Source organism: Pavona decussata, unplaced genomic scaffold (assembly GCF_977016875.1).
Source record: "Pavona decussata unplaced genomic scaffold, jaPavDecu1.1 SCAFFOLD_190, whole genome shotgun sequence".
In the NCBI taxonomy this organism is placed as follows: Eukaryota; Metazoa; Cnidaria; class Anthozoa; order Scleractinia; family Agariciidae; genus Pavona; species Pavona decussata.
In genome coordinates this window covers 89850-108936 of record NW_028145599.1, presented here as the reverse complement: position 1 = coordinate 108936, position 19087 = coordinate 89850, and the positions used below count along the sequence as shown (strand labels likewise).

The window sequence follows — 19087 nt, the reverse complement described above, 5'->3', positions numbered from 1 at the left end:
GGGGTTTGGATTATCTTCATAAATCTGAATAACAAGAACAGGAATCACGTCTAAATTTATAGGTGAAATGTCTAAATGTAAATAGGTGAAATTTTAACAACTACTAGAAATAGATTGATTTGAAAGTCTGGCCCGCCTAGATTACCACTCGCTACCTGCGGGCCAGTTCACTACCTTGTTCTTCTTGGTTGGATTTTTGAAACTCAGAGCAAGAGGTAGATATTTATAATATTTTAGCAAATATTAGAGGTACATGTTGTGCGAACTCAGTTCCCAAATCTGGCCTGGTGAAACTCGGGTTCTCAGCTAAAAAAGATACTGACGGCTTACTCGCTGATAACTCACAACAAGCTCGGGACGGTGATTCGAAAAAAGTGAGTAATGCATGCCATCAACCATTACAACCAAATGAAAAATAGAAATTGAAACTTTTTCGCGGATACATCGTAAAGCTGCAAACTAAATTTAATAAAAATCATGCGTATACAGTAGTGTAAATAATTTTATTCTGTATACTTGTATACATATTTATTAATTTATTTAGTGCTACATTTTATATTTAAACGCATAGAATAGCGCAAATTGTTTAAGGAGTACCTCATTTAAAAGCACTGCCCGTGTCGGACGGCCGCGGTTGTCAAGGTTTTTCGCTCTCCTTCTTTTTAACGCTGTGAGGTGTTATTCACTAAGTGAAGCTAAGTGGCTGTGTGGAAAGGTCCAGAATGCTGGGGAAAGGTATCTAGTGGTTTCCCGTTTGCTTTACGTTGGAGAAATAGGCCATTTTCGAGAACTCTAGAGCGACTGGAGCGGTGATAAACAACAAATTTGATAGTATTGTCATTTAGTCCCAAGTGAAGTGTCACTTGCTAATGACGTAGGATAACCAGTTTTGACTGCCGCTCGTACTGCGGGCTCAAGCTCCGTATGGCAGGCGAGAAATTATGTATAAGAAAATTAAAATGCACCAGCCCACCCCCCCCCCCCCCCTCTAATAAATGACCGGTCCCTTAACATTGTTGTTGTTGTTTTCAAAAAAAATCTTCCTCAGATGTGGAATATTTGGAGCCAAAGGAAATATTTAATAAGCACTGGGAAGGTTGGGTGCATTCAACTTTGGTTCAGTTCTGATGATCCTGCGAACCAAGATATTTTCGTTGGAAAATGTTGAAAAACTCTTTGGTATTTTAAATCCTCAACTAGCTACAAATTTATTTATTTATTTATTTATTTTTCATTTGAGCTAAAAATGAAATGCACGATTAGTTTTAAAACCAGATAAGCGCGTAAGGGACACTGCTTTCTGTCACACTGCGTTTTGACGCCAGGCGTTTAGTATTCATCTTCATTCAACTTGAATTTCCCGCGCAAATGAGGTAAGGCGGTTGGCCGCGAAGACGTCTACGTACACTTTTTCCTGAAAGGCGCCAAAAGCCTCGCTCAAACCGGAATGATTTTTACTCTTTTTCTTATATAAGCATAAATCTATATTTGCTCGAAGATGAGCGTTCTTAACGACTTGTTTGAACAAATAATACAGTCGGAAGAGAGAATACGTGAACGCTTCTCAAAACTTCGTGAAGGTATGGTTTTAATAATGCCTGATCAACTTACGGCAAGACTTGCGCTTTGCTTTAGACTAGTTCATTTAGACCTTTTCTTTAATTAAAACTTTTATATAAGCTTAAGCTTTGGTTAAAGCTTAAGCCTAAACTTACCTGCTATTTACTGTTTTGTTAGTGAGCAATGAAATCCAGGATTACCAAGTGAAGTATCAAGATACCATGGATGAACTGAAATCGTTGCAAGGATTACTGGTTCTTAAAACTCAACGTTTGTCCGAAGAAGAAATAAGCCTTAAATGGTTTAAAATTCGAGAGGATGTATTATCTCAACAGAAAACAGAGCTTTTGTCAAGAAAGGCAAACGTTCTTCAAGAAAAGGTACTAAGACTTAACTACCTTCTTTGAAATAACTCTTGATTTACTAAGAACCAGATTCTGAACTGTGGTATTCAAGTCCAAAGAGACGACATAAGCTCACATAAGCTTATAAGCTTCTCAAAGCTTCGCGGTCCTATGCAGAAATTTTAAACTTCATATTTTCACCTTATTTTACCACTTATAAATTTCGCTGAGCTGAAAGCTATAATTTTAGACTCTTTATAGGGAACCAGCAAAAATTTGCCTTTGACTGCTATTTAACAAATCGACGCCAGTTTTCTATGGTCTATTTAACAATTATTCCACGAGCGCGCGTTGGATATGAGATGATAGATAGCCAACGAGGCGCGTAGCGCCGAGTTGGCTATAATCATCTCATATCCAACAAGCGCAAGTGGAATAATTGTTTTATTAAAAACAACCAAGAAATATTGCTAAATCCTACTGATTTCGCTGTGCAGGAATAACCAGCAGAAAATTTAATGGTCGCCATTTCTCGGCCATGGTATAATAGCTCATATACCATGGCCGCTAAGCCAATCAAATCCCTCGAATTGCATTATACAATGATTCAGTTTTTAATAAACTCTTTTATTAAAAACTGGATCATTGTATAATGCAATTCAAGGGATTTGATTGGCTGAGCGGCCATGGTATATGAGCAATTATACCATGGCCAAGAAATGGCGGCCATTAAATTGTCTGCTGGTTCTTCTCTCACAGCGAAATCAGTTAGATCTAGCAATATTTCTTGATTGTTTTTAATAAAACAATTATTCCACTTGCGCTTGTTGGATATGAGATGATTATAGCCAACTCGGCGCTACGCGCCTCGTTGGCTATCTATCATCTCATATCCAACGCGCGCTCGTGGAATAATTGTTAAATAGACCATAAAATGACGTCAAAAAATGGTCAGAACTCAAGTGGAACCACGAGCCGCAGGCGAGTGGTTTCACTGCCAAGTTTTGGACATTTTATGGCGTCATTTTATGGTCTATAGTACTTTTAAAAAATCGAACCTTAAACAAGCCAATCGTCATGCGGTACGAATAGTTACTGATCAAAGGTAGGTACGTCTTTACTGAAAGTATGGGCCGGGAGCTGGAGCTACAAGTAATCATACTAAGAACAGGCCTGTAACTGAAAGTCGTAGAGATATAAATAACAATACTCAGATAGTAACGATTTTCAATATCTTCGAAATTCCAATTCGTTCTGGAAAGTGTCCGTAAACAAAGCGATCTTTTTCCTTTTTCTTTTGTTTCAGTTTCTAAATTTTTTCATAGTAGTTATTACAATAATTAGAATGTTTTAACAGGAAAGCCCATTCACCCAAAGGTTGTTTATGATAGAGTCCTGTAAAATAAATTATAAATAATACCAGAATGCAAAACTAATCTAAACATAATTATTAAAAACTGAATCATTGTATAATGCAATTCGAGGGATTTGATTGGCTAAGCGGCCATGGTATATGAGCTATTGTTTAAAACCGAATCATTGAATAATGCAATTCGAGGGATTTGATTGGCTTAGCGGCCATGGTATATGAGCCATTATACCATGGCCGAGAAATGGCGACCATTAAATTTTCTGCTGGTTATTCTTGCACAGCGAAATCCGTAAGATTTAGCAATATTTCTTGATTGTTTTTAATAAAACAATTATTCCACTTGCGCTTGTTGGATATGAGATGATTATAGCCAACTCGGCGCTACGCACCTCGTTGTCTATCTATCATCTCATATCCAACGCGCGCTCGTGGAATGATTGTTAAGTATACGACAATTGGATACGATAATTTATTAATTATAAAAGTGTGGCTAAAAATTTACGTTTGAAAATGTGTACAGATAATTTTAAAACGTTTCAGTCATTTGAAGAAGAAGTTGTCCATTGAGCCAGTTTCGATTGGTCAATATTGCCGTGAACGCGTATTACAATCATTAAGGGTTTCATTGCTAACCAAATGATAAACATAGACAAAAGATTAATCAGGGCGGCGTAAACATAAAAATTTCCTTGTGCTTGGCGCGACGAACCATGCAACAGAGGTTTTCACTGTAGCAGCTCTAATACGGACTGCATTGTTTTGCTGGACTTGTAGTGACTTCATCAGGGTGCTATTGCTTCTGGCATATCAAGACCACATTTACATTTAGTCACACTATGCCAAGATTGATCAAGAGTATCAAGACAATCGACGTGACCTACTAAATCCAACCACCATCACTGGTCCACCATAATCATCTCAGTGATCCAAGACCATGCAGGAAATACCGTTTAATCGATCTGACCTTCACGACATTCAACGGACAAAAACACCCTGACGCAAATGCCAGTTCTGCAAAGTCCAGAGTGTCAAAAGTGAAGAATTAGTGTTCGTTCGACTGAGTTTTAGGACTGTTTTGTTACGTACTAGTAAACAGGCAAGATTGGTCTAGCCTCACACAAGAGACGCCACCGGCATAGTAACAATAGCACTTTTTGTAAAACGTTCTCTATGTCGTCTTCACAAACTTCACAAAAACGCGAAATTGAAGCAATTTTCAAAATTGACCAGCTCCTGGGGTACGCTAACGGCCGATAGTCCCTCGACAGAGACACTCTATTGTTTAAACAGTGTTCTTAATTCTAATCAATCAAATCCTTTTTGTAGAGAAAGACTGAGGAAACAATTGACTTTGATGTGTAAGTACAATGCTATAGAATGTAGTATTAGTAAATGACCCAGAAGAAGTTATTTGACGAATTGATGTTGTAAAATTGAATGTTTCACTGTCTGATGGAAACAAGGGACTTTAGGGTGTTTTTTCTTGGCTATTTATCAGTATATCGGTTTACAAGTTAACCATAGATGGCACTCTGCTATATTAGTTACAACTGGACGTCTTATCCATCTGGGTGCCGGATCCATTCAATAAGGGTCAGAATTAACTTAGTACTCTGTATTTAAAAGTATGTGGGCTGTAGCCAGGCATGGTTAAAAATTCTGTATAAAATGTTGACACTGGCTTTAAAATATCTTTAAAATATAAAACGGACGTTTCGGTTGTTGCTACAACCTTCTTCAGCTTGAGAATGTTAATAAAACGGCGTCCGAAATGTTTTTTGTTATATATATAACATCCTAGACGCCGTTGCTATTAACATTCTCAAGCTGAAGAACGTTGTAGCAACAACCGAAACGTCCATTTTATTTTTAAAGCCAGTGTCAACATTTTATACAGAATTTTTACTCTTATTTCTTTATTAAATTTTAAATTTCCATATTATTACCCTTAGTTAATTACACAGCATTACTGGAGGCCCGACACCCCACGCCCCGTTTTGATGACATTGCAAAATATTTTAACTGAATTACAGTCAAGCCAGGTCAAGCGTACCCCCCTAGATTCTGTTAATGAATTTGTCAGTCATTTCGAGAATGCATTCATTTATTCAAATCAAAATTCGATTTCTGATCGGATTACACGAACAATGGATGCTCTTTATAATAGAAAGTGTAGTGTGCTTTCAAATAGCGGCAAGGCACCAGCAAGTAAGAGCCCGGAAAACCTCTCTCAACGCGTTTAGAGCGGAAATTCGTGATTTGTACAATAGCGCATTTTCCAAAAAGGAGATTTCTCATTATTTGCAATAGTCAACGCTTACTGTCAGAAAAAAAAAGACATTTGTCGTTTTCAACCGGGTACGGTGTAAGTGAGTCCTGTTACGTAAGCTCACTAACGGGACATTTTACGACGTTTATGCTTGTGTTTGCGGCAGTTCGTTTTCAAAGGGGAAGCATCACGGGGATTTTGACTTTTATTGTTAAAATAGTGCGATAACACCTTCACTTAGTTATGAAATAATTCTACAACATCACGGAAAAGAAATCAACTGAATATTCTTGAAAGGAACAATTCGTGACCTGCTCTAGTGCATTTTGGGAACGAAAACGCGGAACTTGAAAACGGTTAGCCTAACTTTTTCCAAGTTGAAGTCCATTCTAACACAGTCCATCTGTGGCCAGAGACACTCATCGATAATCTTAGTACACTGGAGGGATAATTTACAACAAATTTCCCGACTCATTTGCAAGCGCTTGACATTTTTTGCTCTTGATATGACCAAATTTGCATAATGAATTATATGAACGTGTCGGCAGCATGCAGGAACGGTCTAATGAATGAATGAATGAATGAATGAATGAATGAATGAATGAATGAATGAATGAATGAATGAATGAATGAATGAATGAATGAATGAATGAATGAATGAATGAATGAATGAATGAATGAATGAATGAATGAATGAGTGAGTGAGTGAGTGAGTGAGTGAGTGAGTGAGTGAGTGAGTGAGTGAGTGAGTGAGTGAGTGAGTGAGTGAATGAATGAATGAATGAATAAATGAATGAATGAAACGAACGAAAGGGTACAATTTTCAAATAAACAATTCCTTTTGTTTTTTAATCTAGGGTGGTACACTTGACCCATCTCGGCTGTAAAGTTAGATAGTTTTTCACTGTGTCATTTCTATTCATCTGTCATCACTTGTATTCTATTGATTCAGAGGGAAATTTACAAAAGACGTTGTTAAATTTATGGCCCTATTCGATTTTTGCGGGAGAGGAACAGAGAAAAGGACAGCAGAAGCCACAACACAGTTGGAGGAACTCAGTAGGCATGGAAAAAGATTGAAACAAGGCAAGTGTGCAAATATCAAACATTGAGGCATGTCTTACATATAGTCTTTACCAGGTGACCTATCTGTATGTCTTGGCTTATGAATAAAAAACGAATTAAACACACAATAAACGAATTATAATCTCAGCTGGTTTTATAATAATAATAATAATAATAATAATAATAATAATAATAATAATAATAATAATAATAATAATAATAATAATAATAATGATCGTCTATTCAACCTTTTTGCAGCATAAACTGAATTACAAGGCGGGTCATTAATTACATACAAATATCTTGGAATTATGACACATAAATATAACTGTTAATGTTAAGACATATCACATTTCGCTATTTTAAACGAGATTCTGGTATTTGGTGGTGCAAAAATTTCCAAATCTGTTAGTTCTTGCTCACAGCGCTTCAGCTGGACAGACCTGGGGCCCGTTTCTCGAAAGTCCCGGTAACTTATCGGGCCCGATAAGTATACTGTATTTCCAAATGTTTTTTCGCCAATTACACAGTGATAACAGACATTGTACTTGGCCAATATTTTCATACAATTATAAGATTTTAAAATTTAGTATTCAAAGCTAACAAAATTTGACTTCTGCTAAGAAACATTTATCACCAAAATCACTTATCGGGCCCGGTAAGTTACCGGGACTTTCGAGAAACGGGTCCCAGGCCAGACTAATCCCAGAAATTACAGCAGGTATTATGTAGCGAAACATAAATCATGCCATCCTTTTTTCAATCACTGGTGATTTTGAAATATTGATTTTAGGACAAACTGCTTCTACTCGTATGGTCTCGTTTTGTCTCTTCTTCAAAAGAAGTGCTGTTTATAAATTTCGCTAGACTATTCGATAAAATCTGAAATTATTATTTTTCCTTTAAACTTTCAAACCAAATTGTTCCCTTATACAAGAAGAAAATATGATCATAATATTTTCAGGGGCAACATGGTTCTACTTGATCCTCACTGTCGCTCTTCGCATTTTATGCAAACAGGGATCTTAATCACAAGATAAATCTTAAATCTTAATCACAAGAAGAGATTGTTAGTCACAAAATTTCTAAAGCGGTCTGTGTTATATGGGACTCGCTTTTTGCTCGCACGGGACCTTAAGGCGCTTGATTATAGCAGAACAACCGCGCGATAAGGTTCCCTGACTGGATACCCTCAATAAACTTACAACACGCATCGGCCCGACGAGCCTTTTACGTGGCCAGCCCAGCTCGAGCAAACGCAACCTCATACCTAACACCAGGAAATATGATAGACATGGTCCTTTCTTGTATCCTTTCTAAAGCGCTTGATAAGTACTGAGGCATATGCGCAAAAGCAACAGCTCTACACTAATGAGCAATAGACATCCACAATGTCCCGCTCCTTTACACCACATCGGCCTTCAACTTCCTCAAGGCATAGAACCTTCTTTAAAAGGGCGTACTCTCAGTGCGTGGACCAAGCCCGGGGGGGGGGGGGGGGGTACTCCCTTATATGGGCTATATAGGTATGTGCGGCGCCGAAGGGTATGGTTTTTCGGCTGTTTTGGTCGTAAATAGGGTATCGCTTTTAGCCATTTTGCCGCCATTTTGGTAATAAATAGGGTATAGATTTTTGCACTCTAGTCCTGGGTTCGATTTTTTTTTAGAAGAAGCTACTTCAGGTCATAAATAGGGTAGGGAAAATCGCAGATTTTAGTCATAAATAGGGTAAGGGTTTTGGGAAGCGGGCCACAAACCCCTACCCAATTTTTTTGGAGTACCCCCCCGGGGGACCAAGTTGAGTCCGCCGAGATGTAAACTCTTAAGAGCTTAAAGGACTCAATAGTCTCTATGTAGGTACCGCGAAGAGCAATAGGCTGCCACACACTTGTTATAACTTGTCAGGACGCTTTTAATCAAGTTCCGTTTCGCTACCCGCCTCGATTAGCTCGCAAGCTATCGCGGGTAACATTAAAAAACAATTAATGTAAAATTAAAAAAACAAATAGAGTTGTTGTTGTCATTGCTTCAGAAGGTGTGATTCCTATACGTGTAACTGGATGTGATGTTGATCTGTGGACAATTAGCAATTAGCACGCCGTTCTGTCTTTTGAACCGATCATTTTGCCTTGCAAACTAACAATCTGCTCCGTCTTTGTTTAATATTTGCACGAATTTCTCTGCTTCGCCATTCGCTCTTGGGTGGTCCATTATTTCGCTCTCTGTTCTCCTTGCCGTTCCGCAGATAGCGAAGATAAGCTTCAGTCTTTCTTTGTTGGCTTGGAAGTTGGTTGATGCTATTGGTTCTACCACTGGGTGTCTGGTTCTTTTATCGATGAGAACAGCTGATTGTTAGTTACCGCCTGGGTATTGTCCGCTATGGCCTATGGATACTTTAACCTATGGTCAGCTTGGAATGTTTGTCACCTACATAGGCTCTTTGTCTGCTCTCTAATGTAGCCAACCTCGTTCTCAGCGTCCTCTTTCTTCTTCCCTCCTGGTTGCGGTTGGTCATGCGACTACCCGTGAAAAACGGCTTTCCATTGGCGATAGACAGAAGACTCGTCATTATTTTCTTCATCTTTCAAAACCGAGCATAGATTTTCGATGGGAATAGACGCAAGAGAAACAGGCGCAATTACATAAGCAAATATCCTTAGTTCTTTACTGAATTTCCTTGTTTCGTTGCCGGGTGACGGTTTCAGTCCATCTTAAGTTGATAAAGATATATTGGAAGAACTCAGGGGTTTTTTTTATGTTATACCATTGTTTTTCCGCTCGCTTGAGTACTGTCTTTAGGACGTTTCTGTGCCCTGCAAGCCTTTTCCCGGGTTCCAGCGCTCACATTCACAGTCAGATGTATGGACAAACCAAAGGGAGTTAGAGTAATCGCAACTCAGTGAAACTCAGATAAGTCGGTGAAGATTTGGTCCAGAGTATTAACACCCCTAGTAGGAAAGTGAATGATTGGCTTGAGCTGGAAGCTTTTGGAAGCTGATCAAAACATAGCTTTAAGAGTCATGTTAAAATCTCATGGAAGTCTAATTGCACTGTTAGGGTACGCTGACTCCACTTTCTCCAAGGATAATATGATATATTCTTTCTTGGCGACATAATTGACGTCGGGGGGTGGGAGGGGGGATGGGAAACCACGCCTACTGCGATGTTGGTGTAGCCACCCGGCAGACGGTCCTTCGGTCGAAGGACTGCCCAAAGAACTTCATCGTCTTCGTTATAAAGATCGGAGATAATCTTGCACTGAATGAAGATTTTAACATATATGCACACACCTCCATGGATACTGTCTTCGCCTTCCCTCCTGAAGAGCTGATACCCATTGACAAGGGAGCTAAGCACTCACTACGTTTTCTCGGTCCAACAGTTTTTTTTATCAGTCTTTGCTTTTCTCGTCGGACTTTCGTTTAGGTTTTACCCAAGGCGACTTTTCTCGTTCTTACGTTTCATGACGAACAAGGCTAGCTCTCTCGTAATTAGGTGAATTTTTAGTGACGGCAATCACGTGTGAATTTTGCAAGCTGGCGCCAAATTGTGGAATTTTTGGATTATGACACCTTTGTGTATTTTTTAACTAAGACACCAAAAGAGTCTTATTGAGTTATATTTTAAAAGTTTTCTTTTCAGCAGTTTCAAACCAAAGAGCGAAAATAAGAAATTTTCCATAATGTGATCCAGTCTGCGATCGTTTTCAATAATTAAGATTTCTGAATGATCAAGAATTTAAGGAAGTTTAAAAATCGACAAAATTCTTGGCATATATATTGGCTCAACTTTGTCATGGAAAAAGCATGTTAATTATATCACCGACAAAATATCTAAAACTAGTGATGCACTTTGGAAGGCAAGAGACTGCATCGACGAAAATACTGAAAACTCCTCATCACTCCTTAGTATGCCCCTATCTTCGTTATGGAAATGTTGTATGATGTAACACCTATCCATCTAGATTAGAATCAGGAATGAAATAAAGAACATACAGGCCCACTCTTTAAACAGTTTTCTATTTTCCACTGGAGAAAATTAACGATGAACTGATAACCTTATTTACCGATACCATTATTTTAATAGAATGCTTCCAGCGACATTAAATGGTTTCCTCAAACTCAATATAGAATTTCATTCTCACAATACCAGATCATCATCTAAACTCCATAAAGACTACGCTCGTACAAATAATAAAAAATATCTATTTTGAATTCCACCAAATTTAAAGGATGTCGGTCATGTCGGATTTGAAGCAACCTCTCAGCACCCATTATCAACTCTAGATCACTTAGTGTATCCGGAACAAAACATGTGTTGATGTAAAGGCATTGTTTCTTTTTAAGTACAGCCATATGCTGTGATGCATATACATTATATACATGCTCTCCTCGTAAAGCCCACAAGGGTTTGGCTTAGAATTCCTCCTCCACTGAACTATTGGTATTAAAGCATCTTGTACATGAAAAATAAAATCAATGGGACAAATTAGACTAAATAAAGATTGATTGATCGACTGAACACAGAGGGTTTTAAGCCTGCTTCTTAAAACAACGTGCTTTTTTGGGACGCTCAGTGATGACAGCTGTTTGCTGATTTCGTTAGGTCCTAATAAGCCCTAACAGATAAAGAAATGTAATAATTAAACACTTTACATAGCGCTAATACTATATCATAATACGATAATACTATCACAAGCTATTATTGAGGACGCTTAGTAATTTAAAATGCTGAGACGTCATATTAAAATCAGAAGGCTACGTGCAGGGTAAATAAATAGTAAAACTGTATAAAATCCAATATAAAACTTCATAGGTAGGAGGATGTTAAAATAAAAAATCTTGTCCTGGAAAAAAAGTTATTGTCTAACGTGACTAACGTACTACTGATGTCTAATTTCCTTCTGGCTATTTTAAATGTCTTACGACTAGGTGAGTTCTTCATGTTATTGATGGTGAAATTCTTGTCTTTTAATCAGACATGGAAAGGGTGGAGCAACGGCAAGAGCAAATTACAAGTCTGTTAAGGGAAAATAACAAGTTATCATTAAATAACAGTGAAATAGACTGCAAACACACAGGTACGTAAAAAAAGGTTAACATATATATCCAAAGGATAGGTTAGGCTCTTGTATAGGCCTGCTTGTTGTAACCCACCAAATTTGGTCATGTAGTAGTGTAACCTTATCAGTTTGCACTGTTCATGGATCTCAGCCGCCTGAGTACAGATCGCTTCTCGACAGACAGACAGACTTCCAGCAAACACAACACTCAAGCACACAAGTGTCTCTATATAGGGGGGGGGGGGGGGGGGACAGGGGGGGGACAGGGGGGGCGGGAGCCCGGGAGAATAGGGGGCGGGAGGGGTACGGGAGACGGGAGAGGAAAGGGCGGGAGGCGGGAGTTCTAAGAGGACGGGAAGCGGGAGAGCAATACAAAACGGTGAATTTCTTTACGTATTAATGCGTTAGAATACTATCAAAAAAAGAACTCAACAATGTTGTATAATGTTATTTGTCTTCCATATAGCGTCCTCCGAGGCTTTACACAATATTTTATGTCCGAGGGCACACGAAAATTCGTGCTGGCACACGAAAATTCGTGCTTAGGCGATAAACAGGGTTACTTCCGGTGAAATTGTAAACCCTTTCATGGTGTTACGCCATAGCTCATGAAATGTCAAGCGTGGCATGTAAACACATGTGTGAGTGCCGCGCAAGTTTTTAGAAGTCTCAAAAGAGGTGAGCAAGGCGAGCAAGTAGGCGTCTTGTAAATTTAGTATTAGAGATATAAAAAAAATTCAATGTCGTCAAAGACCATTTTAGTAGTTCTTATTATTTTTCAGTGCGGTAGTAAGAAATCTGGGGCATGGACGACCTTCTTGGGAGTTAGCTCCCAATGACCGTCAATCGGACTGTACTGAAGATTTTGCTGCATGGTGTATGGGAATTTGCGAACGGAATGCTGTTTCAATGAGCACGTGGATAGTGCGTAGTGGTTCGTTTAACGACACCGTTTTTCGTTTTGGACAAGGCAAAATCGATTCCTATTACAATAGGCAGCCAAATAACATGGGAAGCAATCAGGAACGACTTTACAGAAAAGAGGAGTAGGATTAGGAGTGGAAGGAGATCAGTGCAGCCTCCTCTGCACATTGATGAAGACTTCTTTTTGATGAACAGTTTGTCCGGCCTAATTTCGGACGCTTTTTGCATTTAATGCAGTAATTCTTTCCTTAGAGCAGTAGCAGCGAGCTTATAGAATTCACCACCAGTAACCCAGAGATTTAAATCTCGGATTGAAAGTAGGTCCTTAAGTTTCATTTTACCTTTTCCCGAACTAAAAGCAATTTTTTTCACGCAGTTTTAGGGGGTAAGGATATCGAGAAAGATATCAAGATTATAATTAGTGTATCAAGTAAACGCGATGGATCCGCAATACGGCGCCGAGAATTAGGCAGACATACCGAACTCTAAACTGGGGCGTTCGGCTGCCAGCTCGCCATGTCCTACTTCCCCATTTGAATTACATGATCCCAACAAATGAATAATTAAGAAATGCAACAACTATTACACTGCACGATGGACTAAGACTGTTGTCACTAAAAGAATGGTTAACCCGTCAAACAAGACGAACATGTTAGTCAAAAATTAAATACAAGCAGCGGTGATAAACATAATAAACTTGCGCCGCATTTTAGCTTGACGTAGCATATGAAACGTCAGGTTACATAAAATGCGCAAGTTTAGTATGTTTATCACCGCTGTTTGTATTTTGTTCCTGATCAAGCTACGATGGCTCAAGAACAAAAGTCTTGATGTTGGTCAAAACTTCATTAACTCAGAGTATAAAACCTATCAATAATGTTAACGTTAATCAAAATATATATAGCAAAAAAGATGAATAATAAAAGGCCTAAGAATGGTACGTCCTGGTACAGCTTTATGACTAATGCGGGTTTTAAAGCCTTCTACTTTACTCGGGGACGGGAGAAACGCGAAAAAGGGCGGGAGGCGGGAGGTTCCGACCCCCCTGTCCCCCCCCCCCCTATATATACATGTCTTTACACCTGCCGGTACACCTGCTTGTACTCAAATAACTTGATTGCTGAGAACTGTTCGAAAACGCTTGCAAAGCCGTCCTGCAAGAGGACAACGCTTAGCCGCACGAGACAAATGAAGGCAACCTATACGAGGAAAATCAAAAGAGCAGAAAAAAAATAGAAAGAACAGTATTCTCGTTGAGACAGACAGACAGACAGACACACACACACAGACATGCCCATGCCTTTCATTCATGACAAGTTTTGTTACAGAATTGAACCTTTCAACATTTTCATACAATCTGAAATCATCACATGCCATTTTAGGATATAGTTATAATCGTCGGTTATTATTGTATTTAATTACATCAGAGACAGGCAAGAAAATGAACCGTGCTTTTTGTTCTGTTGTTGTTTTCTTTTTGGACGTAATGATAATTCATGGGTCTGTATTATCATTTCAAGCCCTGTAATTTCAAATAGACGATGACAAAAACATTGAAGTCGGTCAAGTAAGAAAAACAAAACTAGGCAACGCGACCTTCCCTAAAAGGGGATATGAACGAACTGATTAGTTTCTGAACCTACTGCCGTGCTGCGTTGGCGGGCAGAAGAAACTACATTTCAACACTTTGTTGATTATCAAATTGGAGTTGATAAAAGTATTTCAATGAAAATATTGAGCTCAGACCGCTGATTGGGATCGAAAACAATGTCTTCCCTCGCAGGAAATCGGTGACGTGAAATAAATATTTATTACCGTGCTTCGCGAATTAAACTGAAACAGCTTAAGGCCCGGCCAAACGGATGCAGCATGTTGATGCAACATCGTCCAACATCGTTGAATCCAACATGTTGCACTCGTTTGGCCATGTTGCATGATGTTGGATGATGTTGAAAGAAGTTTGATTTCCATCAAACATCGAGAAAACAAACATAGTCTAACAATTCTTGTGTTCTCATGGGCTCAGTTTAGCACTTTAACATACACTATATAGCTAATTTTCTGATCTAACATTTGTATAATTTAATAAAAACATTTATCAAGTGCAAATAGGTCATGAAACTTTCCCTGGCAAAAAGGTTGAAAATGTAACGCGTGAGTTTTTCATATGACATTTAATGGCAAGCATTTGCAGAAGGTTATAGATAATACTGATGTTTCCAAACAAAACATGACTACGCAAAGTATTCCCTCATCAGCGTTGACAACTCAGCTACAGAGTGCAGCCAATCAGACAAAACTTCTCCTGGCCGAAAAGCAAAGAGTAGCTATCATACCTCACAATGACCCTGAGTTTAAGAGGTCAGTATAGTTATAATGTACAAAGGAATTTGTTGACCCCACCATCGTTTACGAACCACTAAAGACTGATTAATTCTAAACTTGAAAAACTGACTGCTCAAATTTTGTATACGTGTTTCTTTCTTTGATTTGAACAGTTTTCGAGGTACATGTGAAGCAAAATAATTCATCCACAACCTGGACATAGACTACTGACGTGGTTTCAAATATGATCTAACGTACGAATACAAATACAAACACAAACATGATTTAGTTATAGCAATGTTGCCGGAACCCAGCTGTTTACTTTAATCGTCCTCTTAATTAAAGAAATACCTTAAAACTCATTTCTGTCGCTTTCCTTTCATTTTTTTTAACTCCTAAAAAATCGAATTTTGCATGTTAGCTGCCCCTGACATATATACAAGCTTATCCCTTGTAATACCAGAATAATAACTTCAACAAAAGGACGATAAAAGGGAGGGGACAAAGCTAAAGGAAAAGACAAAAGACAAAGCCACGGGAGGGGAAGGGGTTACTTAGCAACTGATTACGTCATTTTCTTATGATCACCATCCTATAGCCTTTTAAATGGCGATTCACTATCGATTTCTGAGAAAGAAACACATATAACAACCTTGTTCCCAGGGTCTCTCCTGATAAATGTTAATTTGGAAAAAGAAATCAATAGAACTAAGATAATGATTGAATGTGATTCAGCTAGGATTTGAACCTGTGTCCCTAGATTATCAGTCGGATGCCTTAACCACTCTGTTTCTTAAAAGGCTTTCTGATGAACTAGAGGTCATGAAGGATAATACCATGGAAAGGGTTTGTCAAGGATTGACAGATGAGCTAAGGAAGCTTCACCAGATTCATCTAAAAAATGAACTCCAGAAACAAAAGCAACAACAGCAAGGCACAACCCAGCCAAAGTCACACCAGGTACAAATACATATACGGCGTGTACATGTAGTTCCTGGGTACCAAGTGGCAGTATAGTGAAGTATGGTTATTATTTTCCAGTAATTAGAGTTCCTGGCTAAAAAGCATCATAATCATTATGATCTCTTAGTACAATTGGAACTTGATAACAGCAAAATATAGTTGCGTATTTCTATGCAAGACGGGGTCTCCATTATCAAGCCTTCGGCTTTCCATAGCTGAAAATAGACCTAACGTTTGAAAAGTTAGGAAAACCCATGTAAAAAGACTTACTGAAATCCGGTCATAGCGAATGCGTATGTATCTTAGTCAAAAAAGCAATAGATTGTTTTATACGTCCAACATAACTTAGTAAAAATAATTTATCATTGGTTAATTAAGAATTACTGTTGCAGCAAGCTGACAGCCTATACTACTGGTGCTTGAACGTGCTCTGATGTGTTGTGGTGTAGCGTGTACTTTATTCACACTAAAAGTTACACCATTTTACAAGTTTTTGTTAAACTTTAAAACCAATATTTAGGAGTAGAAGCTAACAATTAAATAATGAATTCATCCTCTCGTCGTAAAGGGTGTTAATGGCAAGCGATGTTGGTTCCCTGAAAGCAGGAAGACAAGGTCTTGATTTCAATTTTCAGGTTTTAATTGATAATAACGTAATGAGTGTACACGTAAAAATAGTGTTTGACAGAAAAGCGTAGCTTCTGAGGGATGAACAACATGGAGTTCGAGTACTCGAGCTAAGTTGTTTCATGGCGGAAACAACTCAAATATGTCAACTTTTTAGCAAAATCATCATCTTACCAGTTCTGTGTTCCAGTGTCTTTGGCCTCTACATCTTAGTCCTGTATATATCCCTGTTTCTTTCCTATTCTTGTGTGCTGAGAGGTGAATAATTTTCTTTGGGATTTTTGTCATGGGCAAGGGAGAAACGTCGCTGCCACATCGGTTTATTTCGTACTCGGTTTGGTATTAGTTTTAGATAGGTGCCAATGTAGCTTTTTCTCTGTATGTGAAGTTTGAGATGTGATGCATCTTCGTGACAGAATCTTACCATCACCAAACCGCGTCTGTGGATTTGAGCCATGAACTTGTTCCTACATCGAGAATTTGAGGCTCAGTATTTAACGTTTTTAGGCAATGTAATGGTATGTCGCTCTGTGAAAGCGTAACGCGTTTCTGTGACTATATTCACCATCAGTAAACAATATCTTGCATATACTTTGATCCACTGAATGTCTGAAACGTGCGGTCTAAAGGCCGCGGTTTCTCAGACTCGTAACTGGAAAATATGATCTGCGGGAATTGATAACCTCCCCTCCATTTTGTTAAACTACCATGCAAGATGGTGTCCTTTACTGTGACCACGTCTACCGGAGAGAAACAGGGGTACAGAATGCAAACCACACAGGGCACCAGAACTGAGGGTAAGATGACGATTTTATGAAAGTATCGACAATTTCTTGGCAGCTTTGCCAAGCACTCAGCAAGCTAGAGCTAGTCGAAACGATAAGGGGAATCCGTTGTTCCATCTATCTTTCGTTCTTAGGAGACCCTATATCTGTAGTTGTGACTACGACGTAGACCGCCAGCAATAATTGTCATCACTTTATAGATTCCAAGCGAAGACAAAGGAAGAATTTGGAGAAGGCAGCTCAACAGGACAATGTCTCAGAATTGTGCCAAGGAATGAAGATTATAGGCAAGCATTTGCTGGGGTTAAAACACATACCTGGTCAACTTACAATTTATCCCTATACTCACGCTTATGTCAAGTGTGAATTTTAACTTTACTGGTTGCTATAATGCCTTTTTTCGTAGGGATAGGCCAGGATAACTACCCAACGTTTGCACTTGTTGACTGTCGTTTTATAATTTCTTCAAATGCATATCATGTTATCTGGCTGTAGAATTCGGAGCACTATGAAGGTGCCATTTTGGGGACTAGAGAAGTTCAACATCTTTTCAAAGCTTTTTGTAGCCTCTTGAGTTCTCCAAAATAATTTTAAGTTTGTTCTTTCATTCCACACGCGGAACCTTGATCTTGGCGCCCCTTTAACTTTCGAACGAAGGGTTCTTGATTGTTAACCTACATCGATATTAAATGACTCTTTTCAGGTTTTGGTTCGAGTGTTTGCCCAATAAAGGGTATATGTAGTTTTCGAACACTCAGTTGGTGACTTTTTGGTGTAACTTAGTTTCATCTTTTTTTATCGTCAACTATTCTGTATAGTAGGCAGTGACCCGAAAAGAGCCTCACTTTTGGTGGCTGATGTCATTGATGTAAAGTAGAAACATAAGTGGACCCAGGAACATATTTCTTTTGATTGCTCTTTGGGCCTCTCCAGTGGTAACACGGTTGATTTTGTGATGGGGTTTCTCTAGTAGATTTCCGGGTTTCAAATAACATGTTCTAAAGTTGGCTGTTTTCACACTTGTAGCTAATTCCTTGGCTTTTTCTTATCCATGTAACGCTGAAATCTGACCTCGGAAAGTGAATCCGTTGCAGTTGGGCACTAGATGAGACTGACATTCGGATAAAAATAAAATGTTAGCTAATTTTGTACTTTACTTAAATGTTTTAGGTAATAAATGAAACTAATATAAGATCATATAACTATAGAGCTGATGTTCGCGGGCGTAAATATGTTTTTGATCTGATGGTCAGTGAGGGCTGAAAAAATTGACTTGAGATGGGTTCTGAGAAGGCCTAAAAACATATTTACGCCCAAGAACATCAACTCTATTACAGTACTATTATAAAATTTGAGAGGGCATTCAGATAAGGTATCAAACAAAGTACAGTGAGAGATATCTTGAACTTGCTTTGGCTGATTACTGCGATTTATTTTCGTTGCGACAAAATTTAACCTATTTCACAAAATAATTAAACGTCTGTTTTAGCCCGATATAAAGTTAATGTTGTGGTTGTTCCTATGGCAAAAAACGTGCTTGTATAAAACAGGGGTAAAACGACTTAACTTATACTTCAAAGGTTTATAAGTAAACTTAAGTTTTCTAGATGCCTTCTGGTGGATCTTCAAAATGTGAGGACGCCAAGAGAGGTTGGATGAAAGTGTAACACCTAGATGATCGTGGACGGGAGCATTCTCAATACAACACCGTCAAGAAACAAATTAAAGGTGCATGGTCGGGTTTCACACGCCTAGTTAAAAGCTCTCTCGATGAGCACTTAGTTACTCTTA

At 38.6% G+C, this 19087-nt stretch overlaps 1 protein-coding gene across 1 annotated transcript; it reads left to right on the top strand.

Annotated features, from left to right (window-relative positions):
- Positions 1-1375: 1375 nt before the first annotated feature.
- On the top strand, positions 1376-18154 carry LOC146462177 (coiled-coil domain-containing protein 172-like). The gene is made up of 8 exons (XM_085085750.1): positions 1376-1580; positions 1738-1940; positions 4603-4634; positions 6498-6631; positions 11589-11690; positions 14855-14957; positions 15722-15881; positions 17497-18154. The coding sequence occupies exons 1-8, from the start codon at positions 1499-1501 to the stop codon at positions 17572-17574; spliced, it is 894 nt and encodes a 297-aa protein (XP_084941876.1). The 5' UTR covers positions 1376-1498; the 3' UTR covers positions 17575-18154.
- The last annotated feature ends 933 nt before the right edge of the window (positions 18155-19087 follow it).